Here is a 25,195-nt window from a genome sequence, read left to right on the forward strand (position 1 = left end):
CAGAAACAGGGGAAATAGTAAAGGGGGAATAAAGAATTAGAAATGAAGTTAGATCATCATTCCTCACCTAGATAGCTAGCAAGTAAAATTAGGAATTTTTCAGCTATTAATATTTGGAAACATTGAGTCCTTTCACTTGTATACTTCATTTTCAGCTAAACTAGATTCATTGTAGAAGTCATACTTGCCGTCCTAACAAAACATCGAAATTACATAATAAATATGATGGAATTTCTTGTAACTGAGTTCGGAAAAATGAAGTGCTTGCTTTCTCATTAATGAATAGGAGTATTTATATACATGGAGTATCAACTAAACATACAAACTGAACGCACAACTCAGTTATAAATTAACTGAACTAACAAAATGTTAACTATCCTTCACATTTCTTGAATTGCTCATACCAATAAATTTTGATAGGTCATAGGTGAGCTTAAATAACAATACTTTGGTAGTATTTTTGCAGATGCATTTATTTTACCTGCCCAGCTTATAGTTTATACTGAAGCAATGACGAAAATCCAAGAGAATGATCTCGAAAATGTAGCATATATCCATTTAGATTATTCAAACAAAGCAAAAACAGAGGGTTTCCCAATGTTCCAATAGTTGAATGCTCAATATACGTATCAATGAATCTAATAGGGTTGGGTCTAACGGAAAGGCTAGTCCCTCACAATATCGCGAACTAAGGTTTAAATCCCCAATAAAAGAGGTGCCTGCATTCACATTTAGTACCTCGCAATGCCTCAAATAGGATTGCTTTCAATGGAAGAATACTTATGCTTCAGCAAAAAAAAAAAAAGCACCAATGAAAAGGAAAATAATTACTGTTCAAGGTTCACCAGGATGCCAGGTCCTGCCAAAACAAACTGCTTCAACATACGGTTGCCAAAAGCACAGGACATTATTAGCATTCTTCCTACCCTCCAAAAGTTTAGTATATAAAGAAATGTAAATATCTGCTTCCATGAAATAACTACTCCAATAGATGGCCCCAAAAAAAAAAAACCTACTCCAACATATATAGGATCGTCCACAATATGCTAGGTTTTACCAGAACGCCTCCATGTTGCCATATCTCTACTTTATCCAACCCCATATCTCTACTTTATTTAGATACTATTCTATGAGATGTTTGGATGGAATCAAAACCATAGTTTTAAAAATAATTTTAAAGTATACAAAATAAATATGTAAAGGAGTTTATTTCGATTTGTAAAAAAAATACTTTTAAAAGGAACTTTTTATGTCAGAAGACATGGAAAATCTGATGCATATGAAAAATTATTACTGATGAAGACCACTATGTTTTGAATCGCTGTCCAAGGTCCACTTAAACAATTAAAGAAGATATGATCAAACTCTTCTATCTTCTTTGAAGTCATGGATATAATTATTATTTTTTGCTCTAATGCACATCTCCAAATCCTTCTCGCAACCAAAGTTATCACGTTCAGCTCTACTCTTCGTGCACCAAATTAAACAATAAAGAATGACCATATATTAATTTTTTTAAAACAAAAATTAAGTACATTAACAGATAAGGAGAGAACCCAATAGACAAGTACATTGTAATGACAACCATCAAAACCGCAGTGCTCTAAAGCTTAGCCTGATCTTTAAATAACAAACACGTCTTTCAGTTTATAGAATGCATATTATATTTCATTAAATAAATATTAAAATAAAGTAAAGAACACTGCCTGTTTCAACATCAAATGAACAGATATTTTGAAATTTTATATTCTTTTTAAATTTTGTTTTGTTCTTCCTGTATAAAGATCCTAACTTAATATGTATTATTTAAATTTAAAATTCTAGAAATTAAAAAAAATTTACTTCCTATATTATCATGATAGATGATTGCCAATTGAAATTATGGATCTGACTCTTTAAATTTATTATTGATTTTACATTTTAAATTATAACAAATCTTCCCCATTTGTATTTAAAATTCTAGAATTCAAAAAGTTAAGAAATATTTTATAGTATTGACATATATTTATATAATTTCAAATTATAAACTAATGATATTTACTGACAGCAACATGTCACATCAGATTTTCATTCAATGCTCACTATACAATTAGACCATCTAAAATCTGATATGGATGATTAAGATTTGAAATTTTTAATTTGCAAAATTTTTCAATTTTTTTAAACAAATATTATTTTTTATTTCCAATTATGTATATATATTAAAATAAAAAATATTTAAAATATATAAAAAGTTGAAATAAATTTGAACCATCCAAAATTAGCCAGGATAGCCTAAATTAAGATGATCACCTCATACTCATTTTGTGGTGAGAATGGAATGTATTCCCATGTCACGCCTCATATAATGTTTTAAGATGTACACACCCGCACATTGCGCAGGTTTTGAACTAGTTAATTTGAATTTGAAAGACCAACCACGATTAGGAAACTGGGCCAAAAACCGTAACAGTACCGGCATATGAGCAATTCAGCTTTTCTTAAAAATCATTATTTTCAAAAACGTCTGCTTAAAATACCGGCACTGCGTGATTATTTTTTGCAAATATAATTACTGATTTAAATTTAAAAATTGATGTAATACTGGGCTACGTGTACAGTGCTTTGTCTTTAACTCCTTGCTTGGATTGAGAGAAAATTAGGGAAGAGAGAAAACTACAGAGGAAAACACGAGAAGAAAAAGTTTTCTCTTGCTTGGATAGGAGAGAAAATGTGAGAGGAAGGAAAAGTAAAAGAAAAAATAAGATGGGCCCCATGCTTCATTTTCTCTCCATATGTGGAGAGATTTGGGAAGGAAAACAAGACTTCCATGACTACCCCTCCTCTCTCTTCCTCTCCATATTTATTTTCTTTTATTATATTTAAAAGGTTATTCACTTTTTTTCATCTTAAAACAATATTTTTATTAAATAATTTGGTTTTAAAATATAATAATCTGAAAATATATACAAACCAAATAACTTGATTTTAAATTATTTGATGATGCTAATGTTAGAATAATTTTTCTATTGTAATATTTAATTTAATTTAATTGTAAATATGATATATTTTGATAAGGACATTTTAGTCATTTAGAGATATGCTAATTTTCTCTTCTCTCTATTTTTTCTCATCCATCCAAGCAAGAGGGATGATCATAACTTCCCTTCACTTTTTCCTTCTCTCTATTTTCTCTCCTCCTATTTTCTTTCCTCTCAACTTTTCTTCTTATCCAACTATCCAAGCATAGCATTAATATCACACTGTGTAAACTCCTTTTGTTCAATGTAATAATAACAGGTTGTTTTCATCATGTGTCGGTTTCTGCATTCCTTTAGGTAGGAGGAGTTATTTGCATCAGGTCTGAAGTATGCGACATCTTCTAAAACTAAGGTTTATCTTTCGTTTTTCTGGGATTTGGATTCATGTCACGATGATGAATAGTTGCGATTCATTTTAATGTTCTGGGTTATTAATTGCATTGGGCTTCAATTTGAGATGTTTTCTATTGTTTGCTTAGCTTAGGTCAGAAATCTTCAGCAGTTTGATGAGGGGAAAGGCGCAAAAAATTTTGGAGGTTGGAATTGGTACAGGACCTAATCTCTTTTACTATGCTAGAAATTCTGATGTTCAGGTTGTTGGCATTGATCCAAACCAAACGATGGAAAACTGTGCTCGGTCCGCCGCGATATCTGCTGGCTTGCCACCTTCGAATTTCGAGTTTATTCGTGCTGTATGTATATTGTTCTTCCCACTTTTTGAAAACAGGAAGAAATGAAAATGCTGTAAAGAGGATGATGATGATGGTGGCAATGAACTTCAATAGTTTTGAAGATTGCATTTGGATTGGAATAAAAGAAGCTAGATAAAATAAGAATCACTACTACAAATAATGCTATTTTTTCCTATTCTGGAGGCTCATTTTCGTCGTTTAGGAGGAGAAGTTGACTAAAAAGACATAGATAGGAGTTACATATTCGTCATGTCCATAACAGGCGAGTATGACCAATCCCATACTCGTCTGATCATGGGTGAACAGATGAGTATGAAGCTTCATGCTCGTCTGTTCCAGATGGAAATGAATGTTTTGTAGCAGTGAACTAAATGTTCAAGTTATTAGCTATGTTCAGGTCGGGGAGGCTATACCATTAGATGATGCTTCGGTAGATGCAGTGGTTGGAACATTTGTCTTGTGTTGTGTCAAAGATGTTTCCATGACACTTAAAGGTACTGAAATTTATTAAATCCTTCTCGTTATTTGTTTATTTAAGTTTTGCACCTCTTAGAATTTGGTTAATTCTCCATATGTACTACATCAGAAGGGGACTGAATTTTTATCCTACACATGATAGATTCTTCTTTTTATTTTTTATTTTTTTCATTGATTATGCACCATTTATAATCCAAGTCCATCATCTAAACAATTTGAACTCTCTATGTAGAAATTAAGAGAGTGTTGCGGCCAGGCGGGGTCTATGTATTTATAGAACACGTTGAAGCAAAAGGTACAAACAAAACCGTCCAGTTCACTTTTGAAATAAAAAGCTGTGATTTTATCAAGTAGCTTATTTTTATTTCTGTTCGTTCTTGTGTTGAATGGAGATACAGAGGGAATAGTTCTCAGATATACCCAGAGAATTCTATATCCTCTTACAAGTAAATTTGAAGTTGGGTGTCACTTCCGTAGAGACACAGAAAGCCTTATATCAGGAGCTGGGTTTTCAAGAGTTGAGCACAAAACAATATTTCTGGAAAATGCTTCATTTCTAAATCCCAATATACATGGACTAGCTTACAAGTGAGCATCAAATGTTTCCCTTATGAAGTTTAGCAGGCATTGAATAAATTACTTACCTTTTGGCCAAATAGAGAAATAAATAACTTACCTGAAACAAATACAAAATATGGAAAAAGTCATTTGCTTTTTTTCCCTTCCCTTTTTTAGGGATTTCATGACTCAACATATTTGGCATTGCCAATTTATTTGCGTAGATATTACTCACATACAACAATTTCCAATTCCTTTTAATATATTCTTAGTATATATATGTGTATAATATTAATGTCCGACGTGCATGCGCAGGACCTAATCCAATATCAGTTTTTGGGGACATATGCAATTATACAATCAATTTTTTAAGATAGAACAAGTGAATAACTATTTCCAATTTGTCAGTGAATGAAAGGTGAGGAAATAATGAAGGGCGCTATTTTTTTTTGGGAGAATTGCTGTGAAGTCCTAAGTAAGGAATATGATTATTAAAAAGTCCTAATGACAAAAGAGCAATCTGCAATTGACAAATAGTTTCTGACTAGTTAAATGACAATTACTCACTTGTTATTGAGACTTATTAGTAATTATTTTCTTTTCTTAGGATCTTATTGTAATTCTTTCCTATTTTTCTAAGAAAAAAATTGTTTCAACAAGTGTTCATGATTCCAACCTCCAAGTTGGGAGTAAAAACTACTACATATTTTAGATAATGAATTTCACAATGTACATTACATATACTAATATATATCTTTTTTGCCGGCAAAAACACAAAAACTACTACTCTCTTTTTAAGAATTTGATTGTATTTAAGATTATCAGGTACGTAATTTTCTTAATGTAATTTTTAACTCACAATGTTTGAAATGATAACCTTGGTTAATAGAAATTAGGTTTGTTTTATTCAATTCTTATTTTTTTGCCATCATTTGTTTTATTGGACTCAACCACGGATGTTGACTGCAATATATACTTTTTTATTTTTCACCTATGTTAATATGTTAAACTTTTTTTATATGTTGCAGAAAACTTGAAAAAAATGACAATAATATTATTTATGTATGGAAGACCTTGATTAATTATAGATTTTATATTATATAAAAACATTATATTAATGAGAACTCTATATTACGTTTACATGAATGTGAATGCCCAATTATTATTGGTAATATTGGTAACGGATTACCTAAAACGCGGCACAACACTTCATTCTCGATTGCTTAAAATGATGGCCTGTCAATTGAACAAACGTACTAAAATTCAATTATAGTACTATAGTAGTACTAGTACTGCCTCTGGTTGGTTCTAAGTATAAAAACCAATTGGAAATATTTAATTTAATCCTAAATATGAAATCTCAATTCATTTTAACTTCTATATTTATTTCTTTTTCTCTAAAGTAGTCTCTATGGTGATTACATATATAAACCGGTTTTCATGCTAACATAAATATATGATTAATAAGAGTACGTATTTTAGGAAAGAATACGTCGATTTATTACAAGTAACTAATTAACTAATTTTTTTAATATTCTTAAATTAGTTATTTAGTTATTATATTAATCACTTTTTTATAGGTAAGGTTAAAGGGATTATCATTCATGATATGCTGAAAGGGCAAGTGAGTCATTAAAATTTGAAACCAGACAAAGAACATATTAGGTCGGGCCAGCCAGATGGGTCAACCCGCACTGGGTTCGTCGGACTCGTCTGACTTCTGCCCACATTCCTCAACGAAACACCTTTCCCCACTGAACCCAGCTCTCTTTTTGTCCCTTTGCTCCCTTCATTTCTAAAATGGGATAAAGGTTATTTTTGCCCTGGAAGTTTTCACAGAGGAGCTGTGGGTATTAGGAAGTTTTTTTTGGAGCAATATTGCTCTGGAAGTTGAAAAATGATAGCAATGTCAACCTACATGAATGAAAATCTAACGTTTTCTGTTAAGTGACAGTGTGTCAATCCAAAATGCAATGCATGGCATCCACCTCACTGCTGTTTTTCCATGTCAAATTTATAATTGAGAGAAAAACTTTAAAAAAATTGTAATCCTTCCCCCGTTCCTCTCTGCTGCCCCTCAATCACCATTTACCCTTTCATCTTCGATCACAAAGAAGCATCGAAGACTACTCAAGTAAGACTGCAAGAAGATTGTTCAGCATCAGTGAGATCTCCATTTTCGCTGCTAGTCTCTCGACCCCCTCTTTCGTGTTCTCTTATGTCGGCGTGATTGTCAAGTCCGACACCAACATCAAGTTCCAGTGGGACTTCACCTTGTGACTGCATGTTTGTCGATTTTTTTTCCATTGTAAGAATTGTTAATTGGAAACTAATTACTTAGCAAGAGCTTGACAATGTTTAATATTTTCCTTCTAGTCATCTGTGCTTCTCAGCAAATCGCTGATATTTATGCCTCGAAATCGATGGTTTTAATAACCTAGCTATTTCAGGTTCTTTCATTCAAAATCAACCCAGATGCTTGATTTGATCTCATAGTTAGACCTCTCTCTGCAATGAACACTTCTTTGGGGACATGAGAATCCTTCCCATCGGGTCTTGTTCTAGCCTTCCAAAATATCAACCTCTCTTGCCAAGTCGCCGTCGCAATCTCGTGGTTCTAAAACATCGGCCTATCTTGACTCATAATTGCAAAGCATTCAAGAAGAAAATGATCTAGTGAGGCTCCTATCTAGATTATGCAGTATTTGCACAATTTGAAGGTGACGCACCTTGTCGTCCAATTTTGCTTCTGTTCAGATGGTTGGCAGTTTGGTATAAGGCTAGGATTGTTTCAGAGAGCATTGGGGGCGATATTCAAATCTAAGAGAAAGAAGTGATAGATCAGATTATGTGGGCTTCAAGACTGGCATTGAAGGAGGAAGAAAGTTTGGGGATGCCAAGTGAATGGAAGGGATATCACGTGTTCCTCTTCGATCCCTCTCTCATTTTCATTTTTTTAATTTTTTTTATTATGTGGCATGATATGTTGAATAGCACGTGGCGGAATATCCTATTTGGCAGAGCCACCTTAGCTATTGTTGTTGACCGTTTGTATTTGTTAGGGCAAGGTCGACATTACTATGATTTTTCAACTTCCGGGACAACATTGCTTTGAAAAAAACTTCCTGGTACCCACAACTGTTTTGTGAAAACTTTTGAGGTAAAAATAACCTTTATCCCTTCTAAAATTTATTATTTGATAGCTTCTGCTGGGGAATCTTTTCTAAATTAAATCGCGTACAACGGTCAACGGTACAAGTTAAATATATAGCGTAATAAATACATATATACTACCTTCGGTCCTAATTATAAGAGCTAGTTGACTAATTTGAGGAGATTAACAAAATAAGTTAAGTTAGTTATTTATAATAAATAGATGTTGTCTTTTCTAAATATCCTTGCTAATCAAATGTATTGGCTAGAACTATTATTAGAAAGAATTCTTTGGGAAAAAATGTATAAATATAAGAAACAAAATAGATGGGAGTTTTATATTTAGGGTCAAAATAAAAATAAAATAAAGTCTTATATCAAGGATAGGAGGTCGTATAATATAGAAAAATAATTACATCAAGTTTTTTATATTCATTATATTGGGTGTCCAATCTTTTTTCATATGGGTTTACAGCTTAATTAAGTGCAGTGGTTGGCGCCTATATAAAGGGCTGGTGTGGAAGTGTAATACAGAATTTCCTCAACGTATCCCTCCTGAGTTTATTTGCCTTCTGGTATTCTGTCACTTTGTTTATTTGTAGGAAGTGTTCGTTTAACCTTGGGAGTGCCGCTTTTTTAATTACAGAGGGGATACGACTCGAACCATCAAATTTTCAGTGGTGCCGCGAACACAGATACGCGCGCGCGCGCACACAGATGCGCGAAGCTGGGAAGGTCATTGAACTCAGCTCTGAAGTGAACGAACTGAGTGATAAAGGGAAGCCTCTCGTGAGAAGTAGGCATAGCCACAGCGCTACCTACCGAAAGTTGCAGCAATGGCTATGATTCGGAGAACCAAATCCATTACGGAGAGCCCTCTCTTTATCACTCTTTTTTATGCTATTCCCTTTGAAACTTCCCCAGCTTCAACTGCGCTGCTTCCCTTCATTTTCGCAGTATCGTTTCAAGAGTATACTATAAGAGAGATTAGTATGGTTTAATTAGGGTGTACTAAGTACCAAGTTGTACGGGCTGAGCAGTTAGCACCGTTGCCGCAACAAAGCGCGTCCAAGACGTGTGCTTGGATAGTGTTCATCAACCATTGATTGGTGGGTTTGGTATATTATGATTGTTGGGGTGGGAAAGATCATCATGTGCAAGGGATTTTTCAGCTATCAGTTTATAGGGAAACATCCAAATCTGTAGCAGCCGGAACATGATGCTGAATTCTGCAGATATGCATCTAACTTAAATCGCAGAGATGTACATTTGGATCATTTGAAACAGAAACAGGGGAAATGGTAAAGGTGGAATGAAGAATTAGGATTGAAGTTAGATCATTAATCGTCAGCTAGATAGCCAGTAAAGTTGTTTTGAAAAACTAGCTGTGTCCTTTCACTTGTATACTTCCATTTTCAGCTAAACTAGCAAAGCATAATTCCACACCAGTAATTTAATTTGACCACTAAAAACTTTATGCTCAATGAGAATTACCGTCTAGTATTGCATAAGCAATTTTATAATTAAAAAGTCTTTCAAGTTGTCGATATGTCATGACTTGTTATCATTTTCTTATGGGATCTTGTTATCATTTTCACTTATATTAGCATTTTAGGGGGTGTTTGGATAAAAACCAAATCATAGTTTTAGAAATAATTTTATAATATATAAAATAAATATGTGAAAGGGTTTGTCTTATTTTTTAAAAAAATGTCTTTAAAAAGTAATCACGTAGATATCCAAACCCTCTAAAATGCTTTTGTAGCTCGGAAACCTCAGACCAATCAGCATCCAAGCCAGATTGGGCCTCAAATGGGTAGGTCTCCTAGGCACATCATCGTGGCTCTGTGTTATTACTCAATGGGGTTTCACTTTCAGTGGGACTTTTGAAAGTAAGTCCAAGTCTATGATGAAGAATCCAGCCCATTCCCAAGGGGCACTTCAAACAGCCTTGACCCACACAGAGAAACACCACACGCACATGTATGTTCGCGCACGTGTGTAATAGAACAGCGTGCTGCGTGCATCTTAGGCATCGTTCTTACCGAACGCTAGTCTGGGCGTGAAGCTGGTTCGTTTCGTAGAGGTTTCTTCTCTTCTCTGCTGTTGGATTCTTCATTTCTCCGTTAGCTTCTTTCTTCTGTATCAGGTAGCAACCAGCCTTCATCTTTCTTGCTTATGTTTCTTCTTCGTTTTTCGTTCTTGAGCAGCTTCATGCCTGTCTGCTCGGTTTTTCTTAAATAAAAATTTTTCTGCATCAGAAAAACCGTCAGATAAGGACTGTGATTAAGTTTTCTGAGTTGGGTACCTTCAATTATCCTCGAGGCTTCTTCTTAAGCAATAAGTTACTAAATTGTTTTGAGTATGTTGTAGTTTGGCAATGGTGCAGCGGAAATTCAAACTTATCTTTAGTTTCACTGATTAATTTGTTTATTAAAAACGTGGGTTTGTTTTGTGTATCGTGCTTTGAATATTTAATCATGCTGCTATCCATGCGATTTATTTGATGTGATCATGTTATGTGATCGATACCTGGCTGACAATTTTCTGAAGACGGAAGAGACTGTAATGGGTCTGTATCGAGTATTGTAGAGTTTGCTGAATGCAGAACTGGAGGAATCTTCTTGTACAGTTTTGATATCAGTGAATGAAATAAGGATTTCTAAATTGATTGCTGGTTGTTTTTTATTCAAATTTTCATGATTCAGGTTTTGCTGTGAAAAGCTCTAACTCTCAGTAACTTGAGCTTTTTCACCATTAGATCATTTTGGGACTCTGTCCCTGTCAATGAAAACTAGATATCATTTCCGTGCTGTAAACTTGGCATAACTTTTGAAGATGACTACATGCTTTGTTCATTGTTGGTCACTGTTATCAAACCCTTTGCCATTGCCGTTTGTGCAGTGAGAGAGCAATGTCAGAAACCAATGTTGAGGATGTCAATAAACAGGAGATTGCCGATACTACGCCTACAGATCAAATTGATTGTGACAATCCTGTTGATGATCTGAAAGGTTCTGATAAAAATGATGAGAAGTCCATGCCCTCGCCCCAGCAGGAGGTAATATCTTTAGCTCTTTCTTTATCTAGTAGGATGTAAGTGATATGAGGTTGAAATTTGATAAAGTCATGTTGATAATGGTAGAGCAATTAAATCTGAACTCTGTGGCGTGGTTTCTGCTGCATTATAATATTATACACATAATGGTAATCACTCAGTTTAAGAAATGACTACTTCTAAATATGTTTCTGTAGTTGCCATGGGTTCAGATATTGGTGAAACCACTTCAGAGATTTAGAAACCAGAATATCCTAATGACTGTAACTGGAACTAGCGATTGTGTTATTAGTTGGATCTCATAATATGGATATAAATTGATTATGGTGCAGCATCTTTTATTATTAGTTTCTTTCTGCAGGAAGAAGTTATCAAGAAAAAGTATGGTGGGATATTGCCAAAGAAGCCTCCCCTAATATCCAAGGTTACTTCTTTTCCTCTGGCCTTGGCTCACATATGCTGTTACCCTACTGCCCTCCGTTATCTGCTAAGTTGAGTAAAAATGTCCTTTAGAAGCTGAAGTTTCTTCATATTTTAAATTTCTGGCAGGACCATGAACGTGCTTTTTTTGATTCTGCTGATTGGGCTCTGGGAAAGGTATTTTCAGGATTCATAGCTCATCTATGTCAGCATATCATTGCAAAGGTTTAGCTTTTGTGTTTTTTTTTTGCCCGGAGCTTGATATCTCTGCCTCCTGTTTCTTCTCTCTGATTCCTGGAACAGCAAGGAGCACAAAAGCCTAAAGGACCCCTTGAAGCACTGCGTCCGAAGTTGGAGGTATTTTTACATTACGGCCTTTTTCTTTTGTCTTTTACTTGCCGGTTCTCTTTTTGAAACCCTTTTGATGGGAATCAATATTATCCATTTAACCAAATCTTATTCGACAACTTTGAAAAGTTCTAATGAGCATCATTTCTTAAACCAGCATCCATCAATCTATGCTAGGTTTCTTCTGTATTTTTTATATTTTAATAGTTTTATGATAATCTTTATCAAATTAGACACATTTCTTGCGCGTTCCATGGAGTTTGTGATGAGATACACTGTTCATGACTTTTATTGTTTTATTTTAGGTGAATTTTATTGAATGTATAGATGTATAGATGCTTTACTAATTAACTTGTTAGTTTTATCACATTTTATGAAACAACTTTTGAATGATCTTCCATGAGAACTTTTCACCTTTCAAATGAGAGCCATCAAAAAGGCACAATGGGTCTAATATGGTGCTGAAGGTTTAGTCAGGGATGTAGGTAATGAGAAAGGTTTTTTAAAATGTCTGCAACATTATACTCTTAACCTTGTACAGGACAGGGTAACTATTTTGGTGTCCAACTCCGTTCTTAAATTTGAAATAAAGCTTTTTAAAGAAAATGGTGAGGGGGAACACAATTAACAACTTTTGCCCCATCACATGACAAGAAACTGATCAAGTGCGATATAGTAGCCTCCATTAATATTTGTGTCTGGACATTCCTTTGTTCTGTTTCTTTCCCCCTTTCATTTTCACTGTGGTCATCAGCCCACACCGAGCCAGCAAGTTCGTTCAAGGCGGTCCGCTTATGCTCCGGCTGATGACAATGAAGAAGGTATATTATATATGTCCTAGCAATGAATCAATGGATTGGGCACCAAAAAGAAACAAAGAAAGGGAAAACTAAATACCATGTTGAAAATGAAATACCTTTGTTTTCTGACAGGTGATGGTGGCAATAATGATGCTTCTCCGGAGGACCAAAGTGCCACTGGAGAAGTTGTCAATGGCAACAGTACTACAGCCAACAACTAAAGCTGTGGGTGTACTGGAGATGGATTACATTTGACAAAGTGAGGCTTTTCCATCTGAATATAGAAAGCACTTGAGCATATGCTTAGAGTTTGCTTGTTTTCATAACTGGAATAGGGAACGTTGAAGTAGCTATGGCCATGGATCATATATATACTTCCTTACTGTGAGATCATGACTTGATAAGATTGCATCCATTGTGCAATCATACATCCATGAAGACATATGTTGAGTTGCTCATGCTCACTGGATAGAGTGATTAGCAGAGTAGGGGCATAATGGGGAACATATTTTTTTTCTGGGGGGGATTCCCTTTCTAATTATAGATGAAGTTATTAATTCTTACTTTAAATTCTTGCTTTCTCGCAGTTCTTATACCTCTTTTAAACATGCAGTCGAATCGTCTATGGCTAAAAAATTTTTTTAAAAAAAATAATTAGTTATTTCTTTTAGCTAGTTCTATGTAAATCTTTATCCATATTATATATAAATTGATGATTTGACAGCCCGTTTACATGCCTGCAATAGTAACTAAGATTGCCTTACCAAAATATAGATGTTGGGTTGCTGTTCAATTTGATAGTAGAGTTTACCATAATAATGATGATACTCATTCACACCTCTCACTATGAATGCTCGTTACCATCTTGCATGTTTTGAAAAGCCTCATTTTGCCCTTCAATACATTTTTCTGTTTACCTGTTTTTCCATCCTTCCATTTCCCTTACTCATTGTCATCCCCTGCTCCACTCGCACCGCCACCACCTTCATCCTAGCTCATCCAATAACACCGTCGAACCTCTATAGATTAGACATCGGCGGAGCCATCCATTCTCAAAATAGTCTTTGTAATAATTATAGTTCTAACTAATACAGTTAATTGCCAATGATATTTTAGGAAAGATGATATCTATTTATTATAAATAACTAATTTAATTAATTTTTTTAATCAACTCAAATTAGTCAACTAACTCTTATATTTCTTCTGGTTCAAAATATAAGCTAAATTTTGTTAGGGAGTTTTTTTTTATAAGATAACATTAACTTTTGTCTAAATATTTAATGAGTTTTTTTTTCAATTTTATCCTTATATATTCTCTTTCCTCTTTGATTTATTTATTGTATCTTTTACTTATTCTTTTTATTAATAAGGACATATCTGAAAAAAAAAAAAACATGACTTATATGTTTATTGTTTCAAGCTAATTTTAACTAGTTTCTTAATAAATATGAATAGATAAAGTTTAGCTTATATTTTAAACCGGAAAGAGTATTAAAGACCGCAGGTAGCACAAGCCAACAGAATTGATCAAGTCTAATTGTTAATACTGCCCTCCCTGCTCTTGCTGTTAAAAATAATTTTAAAAAAAAAAAACAATAAGATACAAAATTATAAATCAACTCGCTTAAACGCTCATGCCTGCAGTTTTTCTTTTGACGGCCAAAAAAAAGTTCATACCCCAACTAGTGATGATAAGATTTTTTTTTCCGGCACAGCTGCCTTTCTGCCAGAGATAATTTTCAGCAACTAAATATGGATTTTTTTAATAAGAATTCGAATCTTAATCCGTCGTATTATAAAAGACTAATTTTTTTTATTAGACTCAATCTTATTTGAGCTAGTGATGATATTAATAGGGTAGAGAAATTTGATTCTACAAGAATTAGTTACACCTTAAAAGAAAATGTATATTGTTGTCAATCTTTTTAGTCAACGAAAACTATTCCCTCGATGAAAAATATTAAGCCGGGAGAAAACATGTTAATTAAATCCAACAAAATAGGTTTTATTTAGGACGGCAGAGTATATAACCCAGGGATTCGGGCACAGGTTACGTGTCGGAATTCTCTTGTGTTTTATTTTATGAAACAACGGTCGTCGCCGTCTCTCATGGCTTCCAAGAACTTGCAATAAAATACTCCTCTGGTCCTAGTTATAAGACCCAATTAACTTATTTGAAGAAATTAAAGAAGTAAGTTAAGTTAGTTATTTATAATAAATAAGTGTTGTTATTCCTAAAATATCCTTACTAATTAAGTATATTGGCTAAAACTATCATTATTAGAAGGATTATCTTGGAAAAAAATACATAAATATAAGAGACAAAATGGATTAGGGTCTTATAATTAGGACCAAATAAAAAGTCAAATGGGGTGTTATAATAAGTAGGGGAGGAGTATGAACATTTTGTATAAGAAGAATGATCCCCATACACGTGTAAGCATCTGTCAGGTAGATAAGTTGGAGGGAACACATTTCTTGACTTCTTCCGATGCGGTCAAACACAGTTGGTCCAAATTCTTACCAAAGAAGCAAAATCTGTTTTGTTGATTATCAAGCATGGAGCGTATTTAAGCGCCGCTCTCGCTGTAGGCACTGCCTCTACGATGGTGCTGTCTTCCATCCCGTTCGTTGGATTTTCACTTCCCTCATCTCAACCCTTTTACGAAGCTAATTCCTTAACCTGTTCGCTTTCTCAACGGGTTGACTCGGGCTCGCCGGAGCTCGCCAAATCCTGCTTCTGCTGCAGAAGACGGCGCTTCCTTCAATCGGCATCCATGGCAACTACTCTCTTCCCGATTGTCCCCTCAACTGCCGCCGTTCCGCGTTCTAATTACACGGTAATTGCAAGTATTTGAAAGCCGCTAGACGGATAAGATAATTGAAAGGGACAAGCTTGAAGCTTGATTTCATACTAATATTGAGCTAGAAGAATGGAATTTTTTTTTTTTTTGTAGGATGTTCTTAATAAGTTTCATCCGCCCAAGCCTGGTTGGTACGAAGAGTTATATGCATCAGTTCTGAAGAATGCGACTAAATCTTATGAAGCTGAGGTTCATCTTTCTTTTCTTTTTTTTTTCCCGGGGTTCGGATTCATGTCATGCTGATGAATATTTATGATTCATTTTAATGCTTTGAGTTATTAATTGCATTGGGCTCCGCTTTGAGATGTTTTCTTTTGTGTGCTTAGGTTGCGCGTTACAAGGCAGAAATATTCAGCAATTTGAGGGAAAAGGCGCATAAAATTTTGGAGATTGGAATTGGTACAGGACCTAATCTCAGTTACTATGCTAGTAATTCTGATGTTCAGGTTGTTGGCATTGATCCAAACCAAAAGATGGAGAAGTATGCTCGGTCCTCGGCAGTATCTGCTGGCTTGCCCCCTTCCAATTTTGAGTTTATACATGCTGTATGTACAATGTTCTTCCCTCTTTAGTACCTCTTTCTGAAAACAGGAAGAAATGAAAACTCTGTAAACAGAATGATGGTGGCAATGAATTTGAATGTTGATGACTGCTTTTGGATTGGACTAAAAGCAACCAGATGAAGAATGTTTTATGGTTTACTGCTGTATTGTAATGTCATAGTACTGAATTTAGAATTGATAAAGCATTGGATTTGTTCCTTTTCTAGCCATATAATATCGTTTTGTTTAGTTTAATATCTGGTGGCTCTTAGCGTCTGTTATTTATCTTCTAAGCTTTCAAGTTGTTGGCTATGTTCAGGTGGGGGAGGTTATACCATTAGATGATGCTTCTGTGGATGCAGTGGTTGGAACACTTGTCTTGTGTTCTGTTAAAGATGTTTCTATGACCCTTCAAGGTACTGAAATTTGTTAGGTCCTTCTTGTTATCTGTTCATTTAATTTTTGCTTCCCTTAGAACTTGAACTGCTTATGACCCTTATCAACTAAGTTATTTGATTATCCTACTTCTCCATATGTGCATCAGAAGGGACCTAATTTTCATCCTACACATCATAGATTCTTCTTCTTCCTTTTTTTCTCCCCCATTGAGTATGCACCACTTGATAATCCAAGTCTATCATCTAAACGATTTCAACTCTCTATGTAGAAATCAAGAGGGTGCTGAGGCCAGGGGGGCTGTATGTAATTGTGGAACATGTTGGAGCAAAAGGTGCAAACAAAACTATCCAGTTCACCTTTGAAATGAAATGCTGTGATTTTGTCAAGTAGCTTGATTTTATTTCTATTCTTTCTTGTGTTTGAATGGGGATACAGAGGGAACAATTCTCAGATTTATCCAGAGAATTCTAGATCCTCTTCAACAGGTACTAGCAGATGGGTGTCACCTCTGTAGAGACACAGAAAGCCTTATATCAGAAGCTGGATTTTCAAGAGTTGAGCTCAACACAGCATCTCTGAAAAAGGCTTCATTTGTAAACCCCCATATATATGGACTGGCTTACAAGTAAGCATCAAGTTCTTAAATAGATCGGTGCACAGTGTGGTTCATTGTCTGTCGCAGGTTAGAAAGGAAATCAGAATTGACTGTGGAAGTTGGCTTATGACGTTTTATTATTATCGTGTAGAACTATGTGACGTGTTTATATGTGTGTACAACGAATAAACGAACATGACAAGATATGAACTGCATCTGAATATATACTACACTCTAAGCGAGAGTGTGTTGTTTGCATATTCCTTCCTTCTTTGTTATAAGCTCCCAGAAATAACTTTACATAAATAAATAAAGTTAGCTTAATCAAAAATGCATTTGCTATAATTTTATGAAAAAAGAAGGGTTAATATAAATTTTAGTCCTTCAAATTTGTCATGGTTTTGGTTTTGATCCTTCAAGTTTCAAATCATAGGTTTTGATTCCTGAAATTTCTTTTCATTTAAAATATTAGTCTCTATGATCTAATAAAAACTTAGAGCATTTTGTACCTAGAGGGACCAAAACCTATGATTTTAAACTTAAGGGATCAAAACCAAAATGAAGACAAACTTAATAGACCAAAAATTATATTAACCCAAAAAAGAATCTAATAATGAACAGGTAAGTAATTGTATCTTATGCAAGCTTTGAGTTGAAGCCAGCTAATGCTGGGTATGCAGTGGGAAGGTTGGTGAAGGTTGCTTTTTCATCATATTTGTACTCTTTAATTAAAAATTAAAAAGTATTGTTGGTTGGGTGATATTTAACTTAACAAGCATGGAATAAATATAACGTACCTGTTGGCCAAAATAAATAAATGAATAAATAACTTCAATGAAGTGAAAACAAAATATGGCAGAGTCATTTGGTTTTTTTTTTTTCAGAGGGATTTCATGCCTCAACATATTTGGCATTGCTAATTTATTTGCATAGACCAAAACATATCACATAAAACAATTTCCAATTCCTTTTAATATATTCTTAATATTTTAATATATATAAAAATGTCTGACGTGCAAATGACTTATTTCAATCTTATTTTATGGGACATATGCAATTATAAAATAAATTTCTTTATTTTTTTTTTAACAAAGAACAAATGAACAACTAGTTTTTGGGACATACGTTAAGCTCCAGTGCTTAAAATGATGGTATGCTAACTGAACAAACGTACTAAAATTGAATTATGGTACTCTGTCCGGTTAATAATATAAGTCATTTTAATGGATTTATGAGAACCAAAAAGTGACATTTAACTCATTAAAGAGATCATAAATTAAATTTTTTTTCATTCTTTTACTTTTACTAAAGAATTTGTACGAAAAATAATTTTTAAACATGTTCTACGAGTAATTCCGTTAAAAATAATATTTAGTGGGAGAGAGAAGAGTCATTTCATCAAACTCTTTTAAATGATGTTTATAAGGAGAGAGAAGAATGGACTTTCATCATATTAATTAGATGGGAAATATTTTTTAAGGAGAGAGAAAATACAAAAAATTAGCAAAAATAAAAATGAGTATTAATTGTAAGAGTAAAATTAATAAATAAGCATTAATTATCTTGCAAGTGACTTATATTTTAAATCATGCTATTTTTCTAGAAGTGCCCTATACTATGGAGGGGAGGTAGTAGTGTATTTTGTTTTAGACCAACCAAAATATTAATTTACAAAATAAATTAGTAAATAGATTTTTAAATTTTAAATCCATCCGGGAAAAAACCTCCCCACACAAACAAAACTGTAATTAACAAAATAAATTAGCAAATATTTTTTTTTAAATTCGCCATCCTCAGAAAATTTGGGCTTTGAAATATTAACTTAAATTTCAAAATATTAAACGTTTAAAATAAAAGATCAGTTTTAAACTACTTTACCTATCAAGAAAAAGCCAGCAGTTAGATAGATCTGTAAATTCGCTATACTCAGAAAATATAGGCTTTGAAATATCAAACAGTTAAAATAATAGATTAGTTTTTAATTATTTTTGTTATGGAAAGTTAGGAAATTTTGCTGAGAACTCTAACAACGTGGACATTTGAGTCTATTAAATTATTTTTTCTTTAAATTTGTAAATAGTTTTGTAAATTCATGACAGCTTTTATTGAATTTTTCAATCCTTCCGAAACAAACTCCAAACTAAACTTGAGCCTTGAAACAGCAACTTGGAATTTGACATATTATGCCACCACTTTGCATCAAATATTAATATTTTTTAATTTAAAAATTGATGTAGTAATTTGAATTTAAAAGAGCAAACCACCATTCGGACACATATAATAGTGCTTTAATTTGTCTCTAAATATCACACTGCGTTTGTTCCATGTTTCGGTTATATGCATCATTTCTGAATAATGCCACTCATTCTCATCATATTCACGATGAGGTTCTTCCTTTGATTTTTCTGAGATTTGGATTCATGTCTCAAGATGACAAATATTTGTGATTCATTCATTTTAATTAATGTTTCGAGTTATTAATTGAGATGTTTTCTTTTTGTTTGCTTAGGTTATTGTTCTTCCCACTTTTTGAAAGCAGGAAGAAATGAAAATGCTCTAAAGAGGATATGATGATGATGATGGCGGCAATGAATTTGAATAATATTGAAGAGAATATTTTGTAAGGTGGATCAATCGCCCTCAAATATTTTGTAGTGTGTTCAGCATATTGAATCGGACACATAAAAATTATTTTAAAATAAATACACCACAAGATATTTTAGAATAATAGACGCAATTAACTTTTAATATGTTCTTAACATGTGTGTATGATGTCTGACGCGCGAAGGAACTATTCCGATATTGGTTTTTGGGACACATGTAATTATACAATCAATTTTGTTAAGATAAAAGAAGTGAACAACTGTTTTCATTTGTCGGTAAAATGAAAAGTGCGAAAATAATGAAGGGCGTTATTTTTTTAAAAGAAAAACAATCTCAGCAAGTGTTCATGATTATTCTTTTTAAAATAAAAGAATTACAATGAGGTCCCAAACAAAAAAAACAATTAAAAAACAAGTCTCAGAGGTTATTATTCTCATTATAAGACTTGTTATTATAAACTGTTGAAATTGTTATTAAGACTTTTTGATAATTATTTCTCTTTTATGAGATTTGATTGTAATTTTTTCTTTTAAAATTTGATTGTATTTAACATTATCAGGTGAGTAATTTTCTTAAGTATTTTTGAATTCACAATATTTGAAATATTAACCTTAATTAATAGAAATTAAGTTTGTTTTATCCAACTTATTTTTTTTACCATGATTTATTTCATTGGACTCAACTATCGATATTAAATGCACCATGTGTACTTTTTTATTTTCTTTTTTTTTTACCTGATTGTACTTTTTTATTTTCACATATGTCAACATGTTAAACGTTTTTTATATGCTGCAAAAAACTTGGAAAATGACGATAGTAGTACTCCTCATAATTTTTTATAAATAACAACTATCAACTTTTTTTTTCTCCCTGAATATATGCAATATTTATAATTTATCTTAAATTTTTATAACAATTTTTTTATTTTATTTCTATTAAAGATTTATTTTAATAATAGTCAATATATTTATTTTTTTCCCTCAAAACATCAATTCCTAGATAATAAATATTTTGAAGATTATATTTTAATATAATCTCTTTCTGTCAGACATTCTGTTTTTTATAATTCTTTTAATTATAATAATTTTTTATTCGCTTTCTTAGAATTTCTCCCCAATAACTATAAGTAATAGTATTTTAGAGAAAAAAAAAACTTCTGATTTTTATGTATTTATTATTTTTAATTAATTTCAACTAATTTTTTAACCTATATTCTGATTTAGTCTAATGTCACTTGTAAGAACGGAAAGAGGGAGTGCTATTTATGTACGGAAGACCCTGATTTATTATGGATTTTATATTATATAAAAACATTGATGATATGTTATCAAAAAAAAAAAAACATTGATGATAACTCTATATTACATTTACATGAATGTCAGTGCCCAATTATTATTGGTAAGATTGATACTGGATTACCTAAAATGTTGGCGCAACAACTCATACTCAATTGCTTAAAATGATGGTCTGTTAATTGAACAAACGGACTAAAATTCAATTATAGTAGTATTTTTTTTTAGTAAGATTAAAGGAATTATCATCCATGATATGCTGAAAATCTGGGCAGCTCAATCATTAAAATTTGAAACCAGACAAATAACACATTAGGTCGGGCCAGCTGGACGGGTCAACCCATGTCCTGGATTCTTCCATTTCTTCGGACTCGCCTGACTTCTGCCCACATCACATTCCTCAGCAAAACACCTTTCCTCCCTGAACCCAGCACTCTTTTTGTCCCTTCGCTCCCTTCTTTTCCAAAATTTACATGCTCGCTTTTGCTGGGGAATCTGTTTCTCCGTCTCTCGAACCTCCTCACTGTCAAGTTTACTTTTTTATTTCAAATTGTGCCCGAACGCTGCAAAGTAGCCGTACCCAGATCTCGCTCATTTTGGGTTTAAATTTCTTATCTGTTACTCGCTCTCTTGCTTGAGGTGCGTTTGGGAACTGGGGTGTTCGTAGTTCTGGCATCAAAGCTAACAGTTCTTGTGCACATATAGAGCTTTGGGGATGACGATGCTAGCGATGATGTACTTTGAAGAAAATTACTTTCTTTTTCGGTTCATCTATGGGCGTATACTATATTACTTTTTAGTTTCTATGTCTCTCTTTTTTTTAGGCAGAAATTTTAACTGCTTGTTGTGCTCGGCTTGGTAAAATAATCTTTGGACACTCTTTTAAGTTTCTCTGTTGACTTAACTTTTAAAACTTCTGTGGTTGTGTGAACTGTGGGCGTTAAAATATGAATTGCTGTTGCGATGGCCAATAAACCCTGTAATTAAATAAAGATGATTACTTTGTATGCTCTTGCATCCCTTACTAGTTTTTGAACGCTGATCACATCCAACAATTTTTTTTTTTTAGAAAGAAAGGATTCTGTAGAAGAAAATGGCATACTCTTGATTATATTGCCTCACTATGTGCTTGCCTTTGGAATGAAGAACTTCATTTTATCTCAAATTTATATTGTCATGAATTTCTGTCTTATTCTATTAGTGGGATGATTAATTTGGATCTTTTGATATTTCAGCAAAATTTATTCTTACTCTTTCCACTGTGCTTGTGGGTTGAAAGTGGAATCTCTAGTGTGTTGTGTCGTCAGATGATTACAAGTGAAGCGTGGTGGAAGAAAATTGTAACATATTCTGGAAAATCTCCTCTTTGGCTGGTAGATACTGGCTTGACATAGTCAGAAGAATTCAGAGCTGGTTTTAGTGCGATATTCTGATAAAAAATAGCTAAAACGGGGTCACTTTGTTGTGTGGCTTCAAGGCCACATGGGTCAAATGCGGACAGTAGGGACTGGTCAATGGGTCCCCATGAGCCCTACTGGCATACCAACACAAGCTTTTCACCACTTCCATCAAGATGGGACTTCAGATTCCAATCTGAAGGGCTGCCATATGATGGTATTGACCGCCGTGGTTCTTCTACTTTATACAGTGAGAAAGACCTTAGGGGCTCGGTGAGAGACAATCGCCTGTATGAGCTTCACTATTCTGCATTGGATGGCACTGAACCTTTCCTTAACAGTCCATCTGACTTCTCTCAGGGTCCTCAGCGAACACCTCCGGTGATACAGGAAATAAGTATTGATGATTATGAAACTGCAACTAGGAAAGGTACTCCTAAAATCAGAATACCCATATCTTTATGTCATAATATGTATAACCACTTTTTAGGCTTTGATGGATGGGTATGAGTTTGAATCTCATTAAAAATGTACATTAGACTTGTTTAATATTTATTTATAATTGATAATTGATTAAATCATCACCTTTTATGGGACCTTAAATGTGAATGAGAATTCCTTGCATTTTTATTGTATTGAAAATTTAAGGTCTAGACAGAAGAAGGCAGGGTGCGTCATGGAGAGTGATGTTCTGTAACTTATAAATTTTTTCCCTTCATAGGATATCCTTCATCCAATCACATTTTTTGAACATTTGAATGGTGTATCATGTAAAACAACCAACCATGTCGATTGAAAGCATTGAAAGAAAGAAAGAACATTTGAGATTGCAGATTCTGACTGATGATTTAGGGTCTAAGTGAGAAAATTCTAGGTTATGGAGGACTAGAAACTGGACATTGAGGTTGGGGTGGAGGAAAAATTTTTTGGTTTGTGATGTTAGTAATCAAAGATGATTTCTGATATGAAAATACTTAGTCTGTCTTTTCAAATAAAAAAAGGAATGCAGGAGAGCTCTTTTTTCCCCTTGGGTTTCTATATTGCTTGAATAGCTATTGTAAATGAGGTTACAATATTTGGCCCAAAAAAATGGGGTTACAAATATGGTTTCTTCATATTATAATTTAAAAATCTCTACTCTTAACATAAAAAAATTGCTGATAGCATTTTAGTGTCCCCTGTACCTTGGAGAATATCCTTTGGACTTAGTTTCTTGTGCTTTCTAGTATTTTTATAGTGCTGCTATCACTGATACCTTACTGAACTACTTCCTTCTCATTTTCACTGAACAGATTCAGGCCGTATATTTTTTGCATCAACCAAGGAGGTAACATTTTCACATAAGGACTGTTATATATAACAAAAAGAATGTTCTCTTGGCATTTAATCAACACATGCCTCTGAAGTAATTGGCTTAAAATGAATTAACATTCATGCAGGGAACATCAGAAAATCCAGATAGTTGGGGCTCTTCTTCATCCCGGTCAGAGAGTAGTGAATCTGAGTTATTTGCAAAATCACACTTACTGGCCCAGCAGAATTTTTCTCGCCACCAGTCTTTTATCTCTAAACCCATTCATCCTTTGTCCTTTCCTGACCTTACTTATACAAGGGAAGCCTTTGACCCTGCAGTTACAGGTTTCTCTGAGGCTGGTGCTTCCACTTCACTCGGAGATTCTCAGCAATGTAGTAGTGCCAGCAGCAGTCTTGATTTTGCAGATGCTACTGTGTCTTTTGAATCTGAAACACCAGCTCGCCCTCATAATGATGGATTCAGATGCAGTTTGTGTGAGAGGCTTCTGTCACAGAGATCACCTTGGAGTTCCCGACGAATTGTGAGAAGCAGAGACATGCCTACAACTGGGGTTCTTCCTTGTCGCCATGTCTTCCATGCAGAATGTTTGGAGCAGGCGACTCCAAATTTGCGGAAAAATGACCCCCCTTGCCCTCTCTGTAGCCGAGTGACAGAAAGTTCACCTGATCAACGGGGTCCTCTGAATTTGAAGAATGGTTTTCCTAGGATTAGGCCGTTTTATGAGGACGGACACTCAAGACCTTGGGGCTGTGCGCAGGTGGGTGATTGTGTTGAAGGGGCCTTGCATGCACCACCACGCAACACGATGTTCTTACTAAATCGGAATCGCATAAAAAAGAATCTTTCTTTGAAGGGTAATTCAAGCAAGGAATTTCCCGGCAAGGTGAAGAAAAGCGAATCATATTCTTCACATTTGTTCGGTGGAAGCTCAGCTGATCAGGAAGCAGTTGGTTACTCAAATGCAAAAGCAGGCCCAAGCATGAGCAAGTGATCAGAAAAGGTCTCCGAAATTTGAAACTTGGAAGTTCACAAGCTAACAATGGTGCTACTTTAGCTCAAAAGTGAAATTATAGTAGAGGTGGTTCATAACCCTGTGATGGTTTTGTATGTACCATATTGATCTGGTGAATGTGTCTTGGAAAGTTGAAAGAGTGTAATCGTCTACTGCTTTTGCTTTCAGAATGAAATTTAGTCAAGATTTCAAACCTGTTCTAATTTTGGCAAATTTGAATTGAGCGATTATTGCATCATGCGTGGTCATCTTCACACACACAATCTATATTCTACATGACATGTAAGGTTGCAAAAGCGCTCTAGAGTTAATGACCACCGATTCCCCGGTTCCAGATGTTAAATGCGAAGAAAGTAACGCATATGTAAATTACCCTTGTGAGAGAACAACTTATTTCGTTGTGTTTATACGTTTATTCGTCATAATTTGTTGTTTACAGATATGACCAAACTAGGTATCTCTGGCTCCCTTCCGGTCTGCCCTCATATAATACAAGTGATAAATTATACTCCCCTTATTTTTAACATAAAACCTAATCATTAAGTTAATTTTGATCATAAATATAAGATTTATTTATCATATTTATTAATTTTTTTTAAATGACCTCTATAGATATTCTCTCGACCATAATCAAATAAATGGGGGGAAA

At 33.9% G+C, this 25,195-nt stretch overlaps 4 protein-coding genes across 9 annotated transcripts; all 4 read left to right on the forward strand.

The window, feature by feature from the left end:
* The first annotated feature begins 811 nt into the window (after positions 1-811).
* LOC114720522 (methyltransferase-like protein 7A) lies at positions 812-4,781 on the forward strand. Its single transcript, XM_028906162.1, has 5 exons — positions 812-856; positions 3,500-3,712; positions 4,110-4,206; positions 4,422-4,484; positions 4,588-4,781. Exons 1-5 carry the CDS (start codon positions 812-814, stop codon positions 4,779-4,781), a joined length of 612 nt encoding a protein of 203 aa, XP_028761995.1.
* Positions 4,782-9,917: 5,136 nt separating this feature from the next.
* Positions 9,918-13,164, forward strand: LOC114720540 (uncharacterized). 2 transcript variants are annotated; one of them, XM_028906185.1, is made up of 7 exons: positions 9,918-10,049; positions 10,805-10,961; positions 11,320-11,382; positions 11,508-11,555; positions 11,682-11,735; positions 12,481-12,547; positions 12,659-12,843. In XM_028906185.1, exons 2-7 carry the CDS (start codon positions 10,815-10,817, stop codon positions 12,745-12,747), a joined length of 468 nt encoding a protein of 155 aa, XP_028762018.1. In that variant the 5' UTR covers positions 9,918-10,049; positions 10,805-10,814; the 3' UTR covers positions 12,748-12,843. The 2 variants fall into 2 exon arrangements, with proteins under 2 accessions (XP_028762018.1, XP_028762019.1); XM_028906186.1 differs by lacking the exon at positions 12,481-12,547 and having other exon boundaries at positions 12,659-13,164.
* Positions 12,189-17,189, forward strand: LOC114720538 (methyltransferase-like protein 7A). 3 transcript variants are annotated; one of them, XM_028906183.1, is made up of 7 exons: positions 12,189-12,194; positions 15,099-15,366; positions 15,484-15,579; positions 15,717-15,935; positions 16,252-16,348; positions 16,600-16,662; positions 16,767-17,189. In XM_028906183.1, exons 2-7 carry the CDS (start codon positions 15,133-15,135, stop codon positions 16,958-16,960), a joined length of 903 nt encoding a protein of 300 aa, XP_028762016.1. In that variant the 5' UTR covers positions 12,189-12,194; positions 15,099-15,132; the 3' UTR covers positions 16,961-17,189. The 3 variants fall into 3 exon arrangements, with proteins under 3 accessions (XP_028762016.1, XP_028762017.1, XP_028762014.1); XM_028906181.1 differs by lacking the exon at positions 12,189-12,194 and having other exon boundaries at positions 15,057-15,366; XM_028906184.1 differs by lacking the exons at positions 12,189-12,194; positions 15,484-15,579 and having other exon boundaries at positions 15,056-15,366.
* A 4,022-nt stretch (positions 17,190-21,211) lies between these two features.
* LOC114720537 (uncharacterized) lies at positions 21,212-24,782 on the forward strand. Of its 3 annotated transcripts, XM_028906180.1 has the most exons (5): positions 21,212-21,557; positions 22,058-22,492; positions 22,580-22,649; positions 23,512-23,546; positions 23,659-24,782. In XM_028906180.1, the coding sequence occupies exons 2-5, from the start codon at positions 22,337-22,339 to the stop codon at positions 24,523-24,525; spliced, it is 1,128 nt and encodes a 375-aa protein (XP_028762013.1). In that variant the 5' UTR covers positions 21,212-21,557; positions 22,058-22,336; the 3' UTR covers positions 24,526-24,782. The 3 variants fall into 3 exon arrangements, with proteins under 3 accessions (XP_028762013.1, XP_028762011.1, XP_028762012.1); XM_028906178.1 differs by having other exon boundaries at positions 22,058-22,649; XM_028906179.1 differs by having other exon boundaries at positions 21,212-21,461; positions 22,058-22,649.
* Positions 24,783-25,195: the final 413 nt, after the last annotated feature.

This window comes from Neltuma alba, unplaced genomic scaffold (genome assembly GCF_004799145.2).
Source record: "Neltuma alba isolate B1F8T4 unplaced genomic scaffold, ASM479914v2 tig00011988_pilon, whole genome shotgun sequence".
NCBI classification, from domain to species: domain Eukaryota; kingdom Viridiplantae; phylum Streptophyta; class Magnoliopsida; order Fabales; family Fabaceae; genus Neltuma; species Neltuma alba.